Genomic DNA, 17,208 nt, shown 5'->3' with positions numbered 1-17,208 from the left:
CATTATCATATCAATTGTTATAATAACCCTTAATATTATTATGATGATTTCTATTGTCATTATTGTTGTTATCATTATTATCATGAATATTATCCTTATCATAATCATTGTCATTCCTATTATTATCATAATCATTATCATGATCATTTATCATCATCATCATGACTGTTACTACTACTATCATCACTATCATTATTATCGTTGTCATCATTATCATTATTATTATTATCATAACTATAATTGTTACTCTGATTATGAATTCTATTATCATTGATATGATTTTCGTTATCATCATTTTTACTTTTTATTGTTACTATTGTAACTATCATTAATATTGATATTATTGTATTATGTGTTGGGTAGAGCGGTGGTAGCATGCTCGTCTAGCAATCTTGCTGACCAATCACACCAGCAATAAATATTGAATAAACATTTGTATTATTATTATTATCATTATTATTATTATCATCATCATCATCATCATCATCATCATCATCATCATCATCATCATCATCATCATCATCATCATCATCATCATCATCATCATCATTATTATCATGATAGTGATAATTATTATGATAATAATAGTAATAATACTAACATTTGTAATAATAATAATAATAAGAGTAATGGTAACAACAATAATAATGATAATGATAAAGATCGTCACAATAGTATTGATTATCATAATAACGATAGTTGTAATGATAATGATAATAATGTCGGTACCATTAATAATAATAATGATATTAATAGTAAAAACAACTACAAAAAAGCAAATAATAATCATAATAATAATGATAACTGTAACAACAAGATCAATTAAAATAAAAGCGTTAATAAAGATCATAAAGATAATAATGACAATGACAACAGTAATAATAATTACCGTCATCGAAGGGACAGGAATAATTATGACGCACCATATCATATATTCATCAAAATAATTAGTACCCTATACATTATGTGTTGCCACGTTCATTAGTATTGCAAGTATTATTACGATCTTACATTATTGAAATTATCATATTACGTTCAAGTTATTAGATTTCTCTAAACTTTATATTTTTGCTGGGATTTTCACTAATGGTGCTATCAACATCATCAATAAATACTTCATGTGTATATCATTCTTTTTATTATTATAATCACGATTAGAAATATCCTTGTTAGATAAATGCAGTAATGAATGTACAGTATTTAACACTGGTCATTTTCGTATCGATACCATCACTTGGAAGAAACTCACGCAAATCCCAGCAGCACCGCCCGCGCGCTTCCAAAGTCTGATGGGGACATTCTCCAGCACTGATCAGGCAACTGAACTGGTTCAAGTCACTGCAGATAAATGGAAACGACCGCATTCCCTTATTTTCGGAGAAAGTGAATGATATTTCAGCAGTCGAGTGCAGTATTGGCGACTTGAAAGTAAAGACTAGAATCTTCTTTTTTTCAGGTCAACCGTAAGCAGGTCATTTATCTTTGGTTGAGTTCCAATGTGTTAAAATACCTGTAAATCAACCTACGCCACGAATTCGCTCTGTAAACCTGAACCACTTATGAAATTATTGATCGATACCATGGCAACTAGGCGTGGAATCGAGGAAGCTGCACTATGCAACTAAAATTACGCCCGTGCGAGGCCATGGTTTATTCAACAGGTCAACGCTAAGGGCAGGCAAGTGCTAAAGGAGGGAAGACGGAGGAGGCCTGATGAACCGCAGGGCCCCTAAGCCACAGAGTCCCTTCTCATGCGTATGGATAGTGGTGTACAAGATAGTTAGGGAAACTGTATTCATGTCATCATCCAAACCGGGGATAGATAGCGTAATCGGTATTGGCAGAACAGATCTTCCAGCGAGTCCGGTAGTGCATTGTGCAGATATGTCCGCAGTTTTTAGGCAGAGCAGGAACGTTACCAGATATTTTTGAATTATATTTATAGACATTTAAAACATTTCGGGAGGACATGTAGCAACAAGAAGGAATAAAGCTACTTCATCCCATTTCTAAACCTGGTAGAATGGTGCCATAGCAAGGAATTACAGGCCAATATAAAATAAAGCATATTCATTTCCAAAAATCACTGGAATACTGGACTCTGTTCATAATGAAGGCCTCAGTATCAACACAGAGGGATGTATGTTCTGATCTTAGCAGTCTCTCAGCGCTGTGAGGGAACCATTTCTTTAATCAACTCTGTCTTACTGGACTCCTGCACTGATTTCAGGGCGAACCCATGGATGCGTTAATACGATCAGAGCTCAGACGCAGAACAAGGACTGGACTCGTCCATACTGCGACTAAAGTTTGGTCTTGAAGCTGGACAGAAGAGCGTGCCTAACCTCGTGTCTTAGCCAGGTGGAGAGGATGAAGGTAGCCTTCGCTTGTCTGAAAATGATTACAAACTTTATGAATAGATTTTCCATGGAAAGACAAGGGTATGTTTATGTGGCTTGTAAACATCGCCCTCATTAGAAACATGGTCTATCCACGCCCGACTGCGGGACGAATCCACACAGGTGCCAGGCCAGTCACATGTCCAGCGACCGCTTCTTACTATCCATAGTACAGAGGATTACGTGGGCAGGGCAGACACGTCGTTTAGTATCATTTGCATCATTTTTGTTATTACTTTAATATCATTCTATTAATTTTGATATCATCATTATCGCCATTGATATTATTAGTATTAGCCTCATCATCCTCGTCATCATCATCATGATCATTAGTATCATCATTAAGATTAAAGCTATCATCCTATATGGTTTTAATCTTCAATTATAACATTGTTGGTGTTTATGCTATTTTTTACAGTTGAAGGTGAAAATACGACGACGACGATGTTGATTATGAAACTGAAATATAATTAAGATTGTTATCGTCATCCTTATCATAATTTTCCTTATTCTTTTAATCTGATAATGCTGAACGTATTTTATGCACTTTAATTCAAGATGTTTCGTTTGTTGAAAGATGCACCATGATAGTATTAAAAAAAAAAAAAAATAAAATAAACTTGAATTATTGCATAAAAGTTTAGCTTTTACTATTTTTCCCCGTTTTAATAAAACTTCTTCATTTCCTCTGCTTGACCATACTTTTGAGGGAATCTCAATGAATAGGCAACTTACAAAAAAATACTTGAAGAGGATAATGAAAAATAGTAATTCCCCTTGCATAGAAAAAAAAACAACATACATATACTTTCAAATTTTGCCGTCAAATATGATATTGATAACCCGCTCAAACTGCTACAGGCAAAAGTCCTAACGCCTGTATGAATTAGAAATGAACACACACGTATATACAAATGAAGGCTTGTGCATACACATCTGAATAATTGCAAACATGGACCCACGTACCCAGGGCGAGTGAAAACAGCTAGAGAATCGTGCCCGCGTCTGTAGATCTTTCTCACCTGCCAAGGAGTCTTATGCCAAATAGATACAAATTCGTTTGAAATTCGAAATATAAGGTGTGCACGAAAACGATAGCAGCGAATATGCGAATGGCATGTTGGCGGAGGGGATACGACGCATGTGGATGGTTTAGACAGATATATAGAAAAGGAGACGTTCTGCCAACAGTCGAGTTATGACGGCGGTAGTTAGAGCGGTGTCAGGAGGACATTCCGCGGCTCTTCGGGTGGCGGGAGGAGCGGCCGGCCCCGTCAAGGGTCCTTTAGGTGTGTCGAGTCATTCTCCTTACAGTATCCTCTATCAGATGCACCTGGAAGCGCAACTGCGAGATCCAAGGACCCACAGGATAGCTTCATATTAATCCTTATATCTCTATTCTAAAAAGGAACCCAGCAATATATGTATATAATCTATGTATAGCATCATTGTGTGTATGTGTGTGTGTGTGTGTGTTTGCGTGTGTTTAGGCGTGCGTGCGAGTAAATTCAATAGTATGGTTATCCTGGATATTCGCTTATAGGCATACGGAATTCATTATTGATTTATAAATACACCACTGAACAGTCTTTCATGCGAATCATTGTGGGCAATGAGACCTGCCACTAAGGAGCTTACTGTACTCTCTCTCTCTCTCTCTTTCTCTCTCCCTATCCTCTCCTCTCTCTCTCTCTCTCTCTCTCTCTCTCTCTCTCTCTCTCTCTCTCTCTCTCTCTCTCTCTCTCTCTCTCTCTCTCTCTCTCTCTCTCTCTCATTCACACACACGAATGTGTGTATGTGGGTGCATATAAGCACAAGAGTAAACATGTATATTCGTGTGCGCATGCACTCTGGCTGAGCGTATAAGAAAGAAAGGGTGCAAAGAACATATTGCTAAATAATGTGTGAGGCGTTACAGAGAAAGAGTGGGAGAAGAGAAAAAATGACACGTCATTGTTTAAACAAATTATGCTGTGTCAGAAGTTTACAGAATTAATAATCATGCAAATATCAGTCTGCTCGCGCGGCTGGCAACCGCGAAGATTCGTTATATTTTAACTAAGAATTGCACAAAAAAATTCAGCAAGTGAACTGATAGTACTTGTAATCGTACTATTATATCAACTGATGTGAAGAATACAAGAGTCAGTGAACGTACGCTTACTTCTTTAGTGTAACATAGATAAGAAAGTGTCATAGAATTGACTCTTGAAAATAATTTGGATTGTATTTGTTTCTATAAAACTGATTTACAGAAAAGTTGTCAGATTAATGATCTACAGGAGAACATTGCAAAAACAATAAAACATACAGTTGTAGTAGCCACAATATTGTTAGTACTGTGCTGCAAAGATTATGGTACGATGAGAATCATAAGGATAATGATGAAGTCTATAAGAATGACAATGATGATAATAAAAAGAAACTAATGATAGTATTAGTAGAGTAGTGTTCGCAGTACTGGCATCATCATCATCATTATCACCATCTTCATTAGCATCACCATCATTATCATCAGCAGCAGTAGTAACAGTAACATCATCAAAATCATCATCATAATCAACATTATCATCAGCAGCAGCAGTAATCGTGGAAGCAGTAGCGGAAGCAGCAGCAAATATAGTGGAAGTAGCAGAAGGAGCAACAGAATCAGCAACAGTATCAACAGTATCAAGCAGCAGGAACAGCAGCAGCCACAATAGTGGAAACAGCAACAGGAGCAGCAGGAGCTAGAACAATTGAAGCAGCAGGAACATCAGAAGCAGCAGCAGCGGGAGCAGCAGCAGCAACAACAATAGAAGCAGCAACAATGGAAGCAGCACCATCAACAACAGTAGAAGTAGCAGCTGGAGCAGCAGCAGCAACAACAGTAGAACTAGAAGCAAAAGTAACAACAGCGGAACCAGCAGCAGGATCAGCAGCAGTAACAACAACAACAAAAGTAGAAGCAGCAGCAACATAAACAGTAGAAACAGCAGCAGGAGCAGCAACAACAGTAATAACAGGAGCAGAAGCAGCAACATCAGTAGAAGCAGCAGCAGGAGCAGCAACAGTAGAAGCAGCAGCAGGAACAGCAGCAGTAACAATAATAGTAGAAGCAGGTGCAGCAGCGGCGGCAGAAACAGCCGCAACAACAGCGAAAGCAGCACCAGGAATAGCAACAACAATTGAAGCAGTAGCAGGAGAAGCAGTAGCAACAGCAATAGTGGAAGCAGGAGCAGCAGCAGCAATAAGAACAGTGGAAGCAGCAGCTGGAGCAGCAATAACAACAACAACGGAAGCAGCAATAGGAACAGCAGCAGTAGAAGGAACAACAGTAGAAACAGCAGCAGCAGGAGCAGAAGCAGCAGCAGTAACAACAATAGTGGAAGCAGCAGCAGCAGGAGCACCAATAACAACAGCTTCAGCAGGAGCAGCAACAGAAACAACAGCAATGGAAGCAGCAGCAACAACAACAACAGCGGAAGCAGCAGCAGCAGCAACAGTGGAAGCAGCAGCAGCAACAACAACAGTGGAAGCAGCAGCAGCAGCAGCAGCTTCAGCAGGAGCAACAGCAACAACAACAGTGTAAGCAGCAGGAGCAGAAGTATCAGCAACAGCAACAACAGTGGAAGCAGCAGCAGGATCAGCAGCATCAACAGTGGAAGCAGCAGCAGCAACAAAAGGAGCAGCAGTAGCAGGAGCAGCAACAACAACAGTGGAAGCAGCAGCAGCAAAAGGAGCAGCAGGAGCAGCAGCATCAACAGTGGAAGCAGCAGCAGAAGCAGCAGCAACAGCAACAACAGTGGAAGCAGCAGCCGCAAAAGGAGCAGCAGGAGCATCATCATCAACAGTCGAAGCAGCAGTAGGAGCAGCAGAAGCAGCAGCAGTAACAACAACAGTGGAAGCAGCAGCAGCCGGAGCAGCAGAAGCAGCAGCAGTAACAACAACAGTGGAAGCAGAAGGAGAAGGAGCAGCAGCCGCTTCAGCAGGAGGAGCAACAGCAACAACAACAGTGGAAGCAGCAGGAGCAACAGCAGCTTCAGCAGGAGGAGCAACAGCAGCTTCAGCAGGAGGAGCAACAACAACAGTGGAAGCAGCAGGAGCAGTAGGAGCAGCAGCAGCAACAACAGTGGAAGCAGCAGCAGCAAAAGGAGCAGCAGGAGCAGCAGCATCAACAGTGGAAGCAGTAGTAGGAGCAGCAAAGGCAGCAGCAGTAACGACAACAGTGGAAGCAGCAGCGGCAGGAGCATTAACAACAACAGTGGAAGCAGCAGAAGGAGCAGCAGTAGCTTCAGTAGGAGTAACATCAGTAGCAGGGGCAGCAGCAGTAACAACAACAACAGAAGAAGCAGGTGCAGTAGCGGCGACAGAAATAGCCGCAACAACAGCGGAAGCAGCACCAGGAGCAGCAACAGCAGTGGAAGCAGTAGCAGGAGCAACAGTAGCGGTAGCAATAGTGGAAGCAGGAACAGCAGCAACAATAAGAACAGTGGAATCAGCAGCAGGAGCAGCAATAACAACAACGGAAGCAGCAGCGGTAGTAGGAACAGCAGCAGGAACAACAGTGGAAGCAGCAGCAGCAGGAACAACAGTGGAAGCAGCAGCAGCAGTAGCAACAACAGTGGAAGCAGTAGCAGGAGCAGCAGCAGCAGTAACAACAACAATGGAAGTAGCAGCAGCAGTAACAACAACAGTGGAAGCAGCAGCAGCAGTAACAATAACAGAGGAAACAGCAGCAGCAGAAGCAGCAGCAGTAACAACAACAGTGGAAGCAGCAGCAGGAGCAGAAGCAACAGCAGCAGTAACAACAACAGTGGAAGCAGCAGTAGCAGAAGCAACAGCAGTAACAACAACAGTGGAAGCAGCAGCAGCAGGAGCAAAAGCAGCATCAGTATCAACAACAGTGGAAGCAGCAGGAGCAGCAGCAGCAGCAACACCAGTGGAAGCAGCAGCAGCATCAACAGTGGAAGTAGCAGAAGCAGCAGCAGTAACAACAACAGTGGAAGCAGCAGCAGCAGGAGCAGAAGCAGCAGCAACACCAGTGGAAGCAGCAGCAGCAGCAACAGTGGAAGCAGCAGAAGCAGCAGCAGTAACAACAACAGTGGAAGCAGTAGCAGCAGGAGCAACAGAAGGAGCAGCAGCAACAACAGTAGAAGCAGCAGCAGCAGAAGGAGCAGCAGCAGCTTCAGCAAGAGGAGCAACAGCAACAACGACAGTGGAAGCAGCAGAAGGAGCAGGAGCAGCAACAACAGTGGAAGCTGCAGCAGCAGATGGAGCAGCAGCAGATTCAGCAGGAGCAACAGCAACAACAACAGTGGAAGCAGCAGCAGCTTCAGCAGGAGGAGCAACAGCAACAACAACAGTGGAAGCAGAAGCAGCTTCAGCAGGAGGAGCAACAGCAACAACAACAGTGGAAGCAGCAGGAGCAGTAGCATCAACAGTGAAAGAAGCAGTAGGAGCAGCAGAAGCAGCAACAGTAATAACAACAGTGGAAGCAGCAGCAGCAGGAGCAGTAACAACAACAGTGGAGGCAGCAGAAGGAGCAGCAGCAGCTTCAGAAGGAGGAACAACAGCAGCAGCAGGAGCAGCAGCAGTAACAACAACAGTAGAAGCAGGCGCAGCAGCGGCGGCAGAAACAGCCGCAACAACAGCGGGAGCAGCACCAGGAGCAGCAACAACAGTGGAAGCAGTAGCAGGAGCAGCAGTGGCAGCAGCAATAGTGGAAGCAGGAGCAGCAGCAGCAATAAGAACAGTGAAAGCAGCAGCAGGAGCAGCAAAAGCAGGAGCAGCAATAACAACAACAACGGAAGCAGTAGCAGCAATCGGAACAGCAGCAGCAGGAGAAACAACAGTGGAAGCAGCAGCAGCAGCAGAAGCAGCAGCAGTAACAACAACAGTGGAAGCAGTCGGAACAGCAGCAGCAGGAGAAACAACAGTGGAAGCAGCAGCAGCAGAAGCAGGAGCAGTAACAACAACAGTGGAAGCAGGAGCAGCAGGAGCACCAGCAACAGCAACAACAGTGGCAGCAGTAGCAGAAGAAGAAACAGCGGCGGCAGAAACAACAGTCGCAACAACAGCGGAAGCAGCACCAGGAGCAGCAACAGCAGTGGAAGCAGTAGCAGGAGCAGTAGCAATAGTGGAAGCAGGAACAGCAGCAGCAATAAGAACAGTGGAAGCAGCAGCAGGAGCAGCAAAAGCAGGAGCAGCAATAACAACAACAACGGCAGCAGCGGCAGTAGGAACAGCAGCAGCAGGAGGAATAACAGTGGAAGCAGCAGCAGCAGTAGCAACAACAGTGGAAGCAGCAGCAGGAGCAGAAGCAGCGGCAGTAACAGCAGTGGAAGCAGCAGCAGCAGGAGCAGAAGCAGCAGCAGCAGTAACAATAACAGTGGAAACAGCAGCAGCAGAAGCAGCAGGAGCAGAAGCAGCAGCAGCAGTAACAATAACAGTGGAAACAGCAGCAGCAGTAACAACAACAGTGGAAGCAGCAGCAGCAGCAGCAGCAGCAGCAGCAAAAGCAACAACAGTGGAAGCAGCAGGAGCAGAAACAGCAGCAACTACAACGGAAGCAGCAGCAGCAAAACGAGCAGCAGCATCAACAGTGGAAGCAGCAGAAGCAGCAGCAGTAACAACAGTGGAAGCAGCAGCAGCAGGAGCAGCAACAACAACAGTGGAAGCAGCAGAAGGAGCAACAGCAGCTTCAGCAGGAGGAGCAACAGCAACAACAACAGTGGAAGCAGCAGAAGGAGCAGGAGCAGCAACAACAGTGGAAGCAGCAGCAGCAGAAGGAGCAGCAGCAGTAACAATAACAGGGGAAACAGCAGCAGCAGAAGCAGCAGCAGTAACAACAACAGTGGAAGCAGCAGCAGCAGAAGCAGCAGCAACAGCAACAACAGTGGAAGCAGCAGTAGCAGAAGCAGCAGCAACTACAACGGAAGCAGCAGCAGCAAAAGGAGCAGCATGAACAGCAGCATCAACAGTGGAAGCAGCAGAAGCAGCAGCAGCAACAACAGTGGAAGCAGCTGCAGCAGGAGCAGCAACAACAACAGTGGAAGCAGCAGAAGGAGCAACAGCAGCTTCAGCAGGAGGAGCAACAGCAACAACAACAGTGGAAGCAGCAGAAGGAGCAGGAGCAGCAACAACAGTGGAAGCAGCAGCAGCAGAAGGAGCAGCAGCAGCTTCAGCAGGAGGAGCAACAGCAACAACAACAGTGGAAGCAGGAGGAGCAGTAGCATCAACAGTGGGTGCAGCAGTAGGAGCAGCAGAAGCAGCAACAATAACAACAACAGTGGAAGCAGCAGCAGCAGGAGCAGCAACAACAACAGTGGAAGCAGCAGCAGCAGAAGGAGCAGCAGCCGTTTCAGCAGGAGAAGCAGCAGCAGCAGCAGGAGCAGCAGCAGTAACAACGACAGTGGGAGCAGCAGGAGCAGCAGCAACAACAGTAGAAGCAGCAGCAGCAGCCGCTTCAGCAGGAGGAGCAACAGCAACAACAATAGTGGAAGCAGCGGGAGCAGCAGCATCAACAGTGGAAGCAGCAGAAGGAGCAGCAGCTTCAGCAAGAGGAGCAACAACAACAGTGGAAGCAGCAGGAGCAGTAGGAGTAGCAGCAACAACAACAGTGGAAGCAGCAGCAGCAAAAGGAGCAGCAGGAGCATTAACAACAACAGTGGAAGCAGCAGTACTTCAGCAGGAGGAGTAACAGCAGCAGCAGGAGCAGCAGCAGTAACAACAACAGTAGAAGTAGGTGCAGCAGCGGCGGCAGAAACAGCCGCAACAACAGCGGAAGCAGCACCAGGAGCAGCAAAAACAGTGGAAGCAGTAGCAGGAGCAGCAGCAATAGTGGAAGCAGGGGCAGCAGCAGCAAAACCAGGAACAGCAATAACAACAACGGAAGCAGTAGCGGCAGTAGGAACAGCAGCAGCAGGAGGAACAACAGTGGAAGCAGCAGCAGCAGGAGCAACAGCAACAGAAACAACAGTGGAAGCAGAAGCAACAGCAACAACAGTTGAAACAACAGCAGCAGAACAGCAGCAGTAACAGTGGAAGAAGCAGCAGCAGGAGCAGAAGCAGCAGCAACAGCAACAACAGTGGAAGCAGCAGCAGCAGGAGCAGAAGCAACAGCAACAACACTGGAAGCAGCAGCAGCAGTAGCAGAAGCAGCAGCAACAGCAACAACAGTGGAACCAACAACAACAGTGGAAGCAGCAGCAGCAGGAGCAGAAGCAGCACCAACAGCAACAACAGTGGTAGCAGCAGGAGCAGAAACAGCAGCAACTACAACGGAAGCAGCAGCAGCAAAACGAGCAGCAGGAGCAGCAGCATCAACAGTGGAAGCAGCAGAAGCAGCAGGAGCAGCAACAACATTGGAAGCAGCAGAAGGAGCAGGAGCAGCTACAACAACAGTGGAAGCAGGAGAAGGAACAACAGCAGCTTCAGCAGGAGGAACAATAGCAACAACAGTGGAAGCAGCAGAAGGAGCAGGAGCAGCAACAACAGTGGAAGCAGCAGCAGCAGAAGGAGCAGCAGCAGTAACAATAACAGTGGAAACAGCAGCAGCAGAAGCAGCAGCAGTAACAACAACAGTGGAAGCAGCAGCAGTAGTAACAACAACAGTGGAAGCAGCAGCAGCAGAAGCAGCAGCAACAGAAACAACAGTGGAAGCAGCAGGAGCAGAAACAGCAGCAACTACAACGGAAGCAGCAGCAGCAAAAGGAGCAGCAGGAGCAGCAGCATCAACAGTGGAAGCAGCAGAAGCAGCAGCAGTAACAACAGTGGAAGCAGCTGCAGCAGGAGCAGCAGCAACAACAGTGGAAGCAGCAGAAGGAGCAACAGCAGCTTCAGCAGGAGGAGCAACAACAACAACAACAGTGGAAGCAGCAGAAGGAGCAGGAGCAGCAACAACAGTGGAAGCAGCAGCAGCAGAAGGAGCAGCAGCAGCTTTAGCAGGAGGAGCAACAGCAACAACAACAGTGGAAGCAGGAGGAGCAGTAGCATCAACAGTGGATGCAGCAGTAGGAGCAGCAGAAGCAGCAACAATAACAACAACAATGGAAGCAGCAGCAACAACAACAGTGGAAGCAGCAGCAGCAGAAGGAGCAGCAACCGTTTCAGCAGGAGGAGCAGCAGCAGCAGCAGGAGCAGCAGCAGTAACAACGACAGTGGGAGCAGCAGGAGCAGCAGCAACAACAGTAGAAGCAGCAGCAGCAGCCGCTTCAGCAGGAGGAGCAACAGCAACAACAACAGTGGAAGCAGCGGGAGCAGCAGCATCAACAGTGGAAGCAGCAGAAGGAGCAGCAGCTTCAGCAAGAGGAGCAACAACAACAGTGGAAGCAGCAGGAGCAGTAGGAGTAGCAGCAGCAACAACAGTGGAAGCAGCAGCAGCAAAAGGAGCAGCAGGAGCATTAACAACAACAGTGGAAGCAGCAGTACTTCAGCAGGAGGAGTAACAGCAGCCTGCAGGAGCAGCAGCAGTAACAACAACAGTAGAAGCAGGTGCAGCAGCGGCGGCAGAAACAGCCGCAACAACAGCGGAAGCAGCACCAGGAGCAGCAAAAACATTGGAAGCAGTAGCAGGAGCAGCAGCAATAGTGGAAGCAGGGGCAGCAGCAGCAAAACCAGGAACAGCAATAACAACAACGGAAGCAGTAGCGGCAGTAGGAACAGCAGCAGCAGGAGGAACAACAGTGGAAGCAGCAGCAGCAGGAGCAACAGCAACAGAAACAACAGTGGAAGCAGAAGCAACAGCAACAACAGTTGAAACAACAGCAGCAGTAACAGTGGAAGAAGCAGCAGCAGAAGCAGCAGCAACAGCAACAACAGTGGAAGCAGCAGCAGCAGGAGCAGAAGCAACAGCAACAACACTGGAAGCAGCAGCAGCAGCAGCAACAGCAACAACAGTGGAAGCAGCAACAACAACAACAGTGGAAGCAGCAGCAGCAGGAGCAGAAGCAGCAACAACAGTGGTAGCAGCAACAACAGCAGGAGCAGAAGCAGCAGCAGTAACAACAGCAGTGGAAGCAGAAGCAGCAGCAGTAACAACAACAGTGGAAGCAGAAGCAGCAGCAACAGCAACAATAGTGGAAGCAGCAGCAGCAAAAGGAGCAGCAGGAGCAGCAGCATCAACAGTGAAAGCAGCAGAAGCAGCAGGAGCAGCAACAACATTGGAAGCAGCAGAAGGAGCAGGAGCAGCTACAACAACAGTGGAAGCAGGAGAAGGAACAACAGCAGCTTCAGCAGGAGGAACAATAGCAACAACAGTGGAAGCAGCAGAAGGTGCAGCAGTAGCAACAACAGTGGAAGCAGCAGCAGCAGCTTCAGCAGGAGGAGCAATAGCACCAACAATAGTGAAAGCAGCAGAAGGAGCAGCAGCAGCAGCAACAGCAGTGGAAGCAGCAGCAGCAGAAGGAGCAGCAGCAGCTTCAGCAGGAGGAGAAACAGCAACAACAACAGTAGAAGCAGCAGAAGGAGCAGCATCAGCAGGAGCAGCAGTAGTAACAACAGTAGAAGCAGTTGCAGCAGCGGTGGCAGAAACAACGGCAACAACAGCGGAAGCAGCACCAGGAGCAGCAACAGCAGTGGCTGCAGTAGTAGGAGCGGCAGTAGCAGCAGCAATAGTGGAAGCAGGAGCAGCAGCAATAAGAACAGTGAAAGCAGCAGCAGGAGCAGCAATAACAACAACAACACCGGAAGCAGCAGCAGCAGCAGGAACAACAGTGGAAGCAGCAGCAGCAACAGAAGCAGCAGCAGTAACAACAACAGTGGAAGCAGCAGGAGCAAAAGGAGCAGCAACAGCAACAACAATGGAAGCAGCAGGAGCAGAAGCAGCAGCAGTAACAACAACAGTGGAAGCAGCAACAACAACAGCAGTGGCAGCAGCAGGAGCAGAAGCAGCAGCAACAGCAACAACAGTGGAAGTAGCAGCAGCAAAAGGAGCAGCAACATCAACAGTGGAAGTAGCAGTAGTAACAACAACATTGGAAGCAGCAGGAGCAGCAGCAACAACAGTGGAATCAGCAGGAGCAGCAACAACAACAGTGGAAGCAGCAGCAGCAGAAGGAGCAGCAGCAGCTTCAGCAGGAGGAGCAACATCAACAACAACAGTGGAAGCAGCAGAAGGAGCAGCAGCAACATCAACAGTGGAAGCAACAGAAGCAGCAGCAACAACAGTGGAAGCAACAGAAGCAGCAGCAACAACAGTGGAAGCACCAGCAGCAGCTTCAGCAGGAGGAGCAACAGCAGCAACAACAGTGGAAGCAGCAGAAGGAGCAGCAGCAACAACAACAGTGGAAGCAGCAGCAGCTTCAGCAGGAGCAGCAACAACAACAGTGAAAGCAGCAGAAAGAACAGCAGCAGCAGGAGCAGCAACAACAACAGTGGAAGCAGCAGCAGCAGGAGCAGCAACAGCTTCAGCAGGAGGAACAACAGCAACAACAACAGTGGAAGCAGCAGAAGGAGCAGCAGCAACAACAGTGGAAGCAGCAGCAGCAGAAGGAGCAGCAACAGCTTCAGCAGGAGGAGCAACAGCAACAACAACAGTGGAAGCAGCAGAAGGAGCAGCAGGAGCAGTAGCAGTAACAACAGTAGAAGCAGGTGCAGCAGCGGTGGCAGAAACAGCGGCAACTACAGCGGAAGCAGCAACAACAGTGGAAGCAGTAGTAGGAGCAGCAGTAGCAGCAGCAATAGTGGAAACAGGAGCAGCAGCAGTAGCAATAAAACAGTGAAAGCAGCAGCAGGAGCAGCAATAACAACAACACCGGAAGCAGCTTCGGTAGTAGGAACAGCAGCAGCAGGAGGAACAACAGTGGAAGCAGCAGCAGCAACAGAAGCAGCAGCAGTAACAACAACAGTGGAAGCAGCAGCAGCAACAGCAAAAACAATGGAAGCAGCAGGGGCAGAAACAGCAGCAGTAACAACAACAGTGGAAGCAGCAGGAGCAGAAGCAGCAGCAACAGCAACAACAGTGGAAGCAGCAGCAGCAAAAGGAGCAGCAGGAGCAGCAACATCAACAGTGTAAGCAGCAGTAGTAACAACAACATTGGAAACAGTAGCAGCAGGAGCAGCAACAACAACAGTGGAAGCAGGAGAAGGAGCAGCAGCAGCAGGAGCAGCAACAACAACAGTGGAAGCAGCAGCAGCAGAAGGAGCAGCAGCAGCTTCAGCAGGAGGAGCAACATCAACAACAACAGTGGAAGCAGCAGCAGGAGCAGTAGTAACAACAACAGTGGATAGAGCAGAAGGAGCAGCAGCAGCAACAACTGTGGAAGCAGCAGAAGGAACAGTAGTAACAACAACAGTGGAAGCAGCAGAAGGAGCAGCAGCAACATCAACAGTGGAAGCAGCAGAAGCAGCAGTAGTAACAACAACAGTGGAAGCAGCAGGAGCAGCAACAACAACAGTGGAAGCAGGAGGAGCAACAGCAACAACAACAGTGGAAGCAGCAGAAGGAGCAACAGCAGCAACAACAGTGGAAGCAGCAGAAGGAACAGCGGCAGCTTCAGCAGGAGCAGCAGCAACAACAGTGGAAGCAGCAGCAGCAAAAGGAGCAGTAGTAACAACAACAGTGGAAGCAGCAGAAGGAGCAGCAGCAGCAACAACAGTGGAAGCAGCAGCAGAAGGAACAGCAGTAGAAGGAGCAGCAACAACAACAGTGGAAGCAGCAGCAGCAGAAGGAACAGCAGCAGAAGGAGCAGCAACAACAACAGTGGAAGCAGCAGCAGCAGTAGGAACAGCATCAGAAGGAGCAGCAGCAATAACAGTGGAAGCAGCAGAAGGAGCAGCAACAACAACAGTGGAAGAGCAACAGCAGCAACAACAGTGGAAGCAGAAGGAACAGTAGTAACAACAACAGTGGAAGCAGCAGGAGGAGCAGCAGCAACATCAACAGTGGAAGCAGCAGAAGCAGCAGTAGTAACAACAACAGTGGAAGCAGCAGGAGCAGCAACAACAACAGTGGAAGCAGGAGGAGCAACAGCAACAACAACAGTGGAAGCAGCAGAAGGAGCAACAGCAGCAACAACAGTGGAAGCAGCAGAAGGAACAGCAGCAGCAGGAGCAGCAACAACAACAGTGGAAGCAGCAGAAGAAGCAGCAGCAGCTTTAGCAGGAGGAGCAACAGCAACAACAGTGGAAGCAGCAGAAGGAGCAGCAACAACAAGAGTGGAAGCAGCAGCAGCAGATGGATCAGCAGCAGCTTCAGCAGGAGGAACAACAGCAACAACAACAGTGGAAGTGTAGTGATCGACAAGCAGAAGCGGCCCTACCACAGAAAAAGTACCTGGGCGGAAATATAAGTCATCCCCGGTCACGCGATATTATACGGTGCCCCGGTCGCGGAGAGATGCATGGAGGCCCGGAATCGATTATTTTAATTTATGTGTTAGCTGATGTTTCTTTTATGATTCACTGATTCAATCTAAATATTTTTTATATAAATTTTACTCATTTTCTTTTTAGTCTTCATAAGAATGAGCACATTCCATCCCTCCGAAGGCAGCATCCTTCCTCTCGGTTTATTGATATTTGTCTTAAAGCTACCTCGTCCTTTTTAAATACTTTGAAGTTTTTTTCGGGTGTTTTTTTTTTTTTCTAAGTAAAACAAACTTAATGGGAGGAAAGGAGGTACCGCCCTCTATCGTCAAAAGTGTCCGGCATTTGGATATAGGGAGATTTTTTTTTTTTTTTTTTTTGTGGTTTTGGTTGTAAGGGCGCTTTGCTGAAGGCGGTAAGACAGAATATCTTTGTTATTTTTTATTTCTTAAGTAAGGCGATGTGCTCTGTGTTATGATTTCGTTGTAATTTTTTTTTACTGTTTTTTCTCGTTTTATTTCTCGTTTTATTTCATGTTCGCTTGTCATTTTTTAAGTGAACGTTTATCGTTTTTATGTTCTGTGGTAATATTTAATAAATCAACTTCAAATTATTTAATGTTTAAGGTATCCCTATATGCGATCCCTCAAGTACTTTAAAAGTTATATTTAAAACAACCTAAAGATCTGAGTTTATTTAATATAATAATTCAAATGAAGATAAATGAGGTGATAAATAAGATGAGATTTGAGATGAAGGCAGACGGTATTTTCTATGGTATGTTAATTTCCATGATAGCAGCATAAATAATGAAGATAAGCTATGGAGGTGAAAAGATGTGGAAGATTCAAAACCTTGAAAGTTAAAAAGTTAGTCTGATTTCTTTTAGAATTCTAGACTTTTATTTTGCATATTCAAAACCCGTAAATCTATACCTTCCATCGGCTCAGGGCCGACGTGCACTCCACCTCGGACATTAAAAACCACGCTACGTAAGTGTTAACCTTTGAAACTTGGTTCGGTCATTTCTTTACACTTGCACACTTGCTATCCAGTTTCGTTTGCCCTCTTCTAGACGCCTCTAACTTTCCTAACACGTAAACTAACGTTCCTGGACGAACTAACCAGGTGGTGGCAGCGAGACTTCCATGCCACGCAGCGATGTTTTTTTTTATGGGTTATATTCGCTTGAATCACTAGAGAATCGCTACAGAAGCTGCAGACGGAGCAGCAGCAATAACAGTGGAAGCAGCAGCAGAAGGAGCAGCAACAACAACAGTGGAAGCAGCAGCAGCAGAAGGAACAGCAGCAGAAGGAGCAGCAACAACAACAGTGGAAGCAGCAGCAGCAGAAGGAACAGCAGCAGAAGGAGCAGCAGCAATAACAGTGGAAGCAGCAGCAGCAGAAGGAACGGCAGCAGAAGGAACAGCAACAACAACAGTGGAAGCAGCAGCAGCAGAAGGAGCAGCAGCAACAACAGTGGAAGCAGCAGCAGCAAAAGGAACAGCAGCAGAAGGAGCAG

The 17,208-nt window shown here is 46.7% G+C and overlaps 3 protein-coding genes across 3 annotated transcripts in view; 2 read left to right on the top strand and 1 right to left on the bottom strand.

Annotated features, from left to right (window-relative positions):
* Positions 1-4,011: 4,011 nt before the first annotated feature.
* On the top strand, positions 4,012-9,010 carry LOC113812687 (pneumococcal serine-rich repeat protein-like). The gene is made up of 10 exons (XM_070136016.1): positions 4,012-4,038; positions 4,655-4,735; positions 5,032-5,322; positions 5,405-5,424; positions 5,573-5,751; positions 6,185-7,011; positions 7,535-7,809; positions 7,871-8,265; positions 8,360-8,757; positions 8,861-9,010. The coding sequence occupies exons 1-10, from the start codon at positions 4,012-4,014 to the stop codon at positions 9,008-9,010; spliced, it is 2,643 nt and encodes an 880-aa protein (XP_069992117.1).
* Positions 9,011-9,341: 331 nt separating this feature from the next.
* LOC138865471 (platelet binding protein GspB-like) lies at positions 9,342-16,358 on the top strand. Its single transcript, XM_070136005.1, has 13 exons — positions 9,342-10,358; positions 10,638-10,816; positions 10,851-10,876; positions 11,004-11,823; positions 11,874-12,106; positions 12,528-12,653; positions 12,819-13,210; positions 13,716-13,945; positions 13,980-14,214; positions 14,300-14,390; positions 14,819-15,168; positions 15,505-15,698; positions 16,313-16,358. Exons 1-13 carry the CDS (start codon positions 9,342-9,344, stop codon positions 16,356-16,358), a joined length of 3,939 nt encoding a protein of 1,312 aa, XP_069992106.1.
* Positions 16,359-16,458: 100 nt separating this feature from the next.
* LOC138865468 (antifreeze protein Maxi-like) overlaps positions 16,459-17,208 on the bottom strand; it is a 25,408-nt gene continuing 24,658 nt past the window's right edge. Inside the window, exon 4 of the mRNA XM_070135999.1 lies at positions 16,459-16,506. Within this exon, the coding sequence (XP_069992100.1) occupies positions 16,459-16,506 (48 nt within the window). The remainder of the gene's footprint in view (positions 16,507-17,208) is intronic.

This window comes from Penaeus vannamei, chromosome 2 (assembly GCF_042767895.1).
Source record: "Penaeus vannamei isolate JL-2024 chromosome 2, ASM4276789v1, whole genome shotgun sequence".
NCBI classification, from domain to species: Eukaryota; Metazoa; Arthropoda; class Malacostraca; order Decapoda; family Penaeidae; genus Penaeus; species Penaeus vannamei.
Note: the sequence above shows the minus strand (reverse complement) of the source record. Positions and strands in the feature narration are given on the sequence as shown.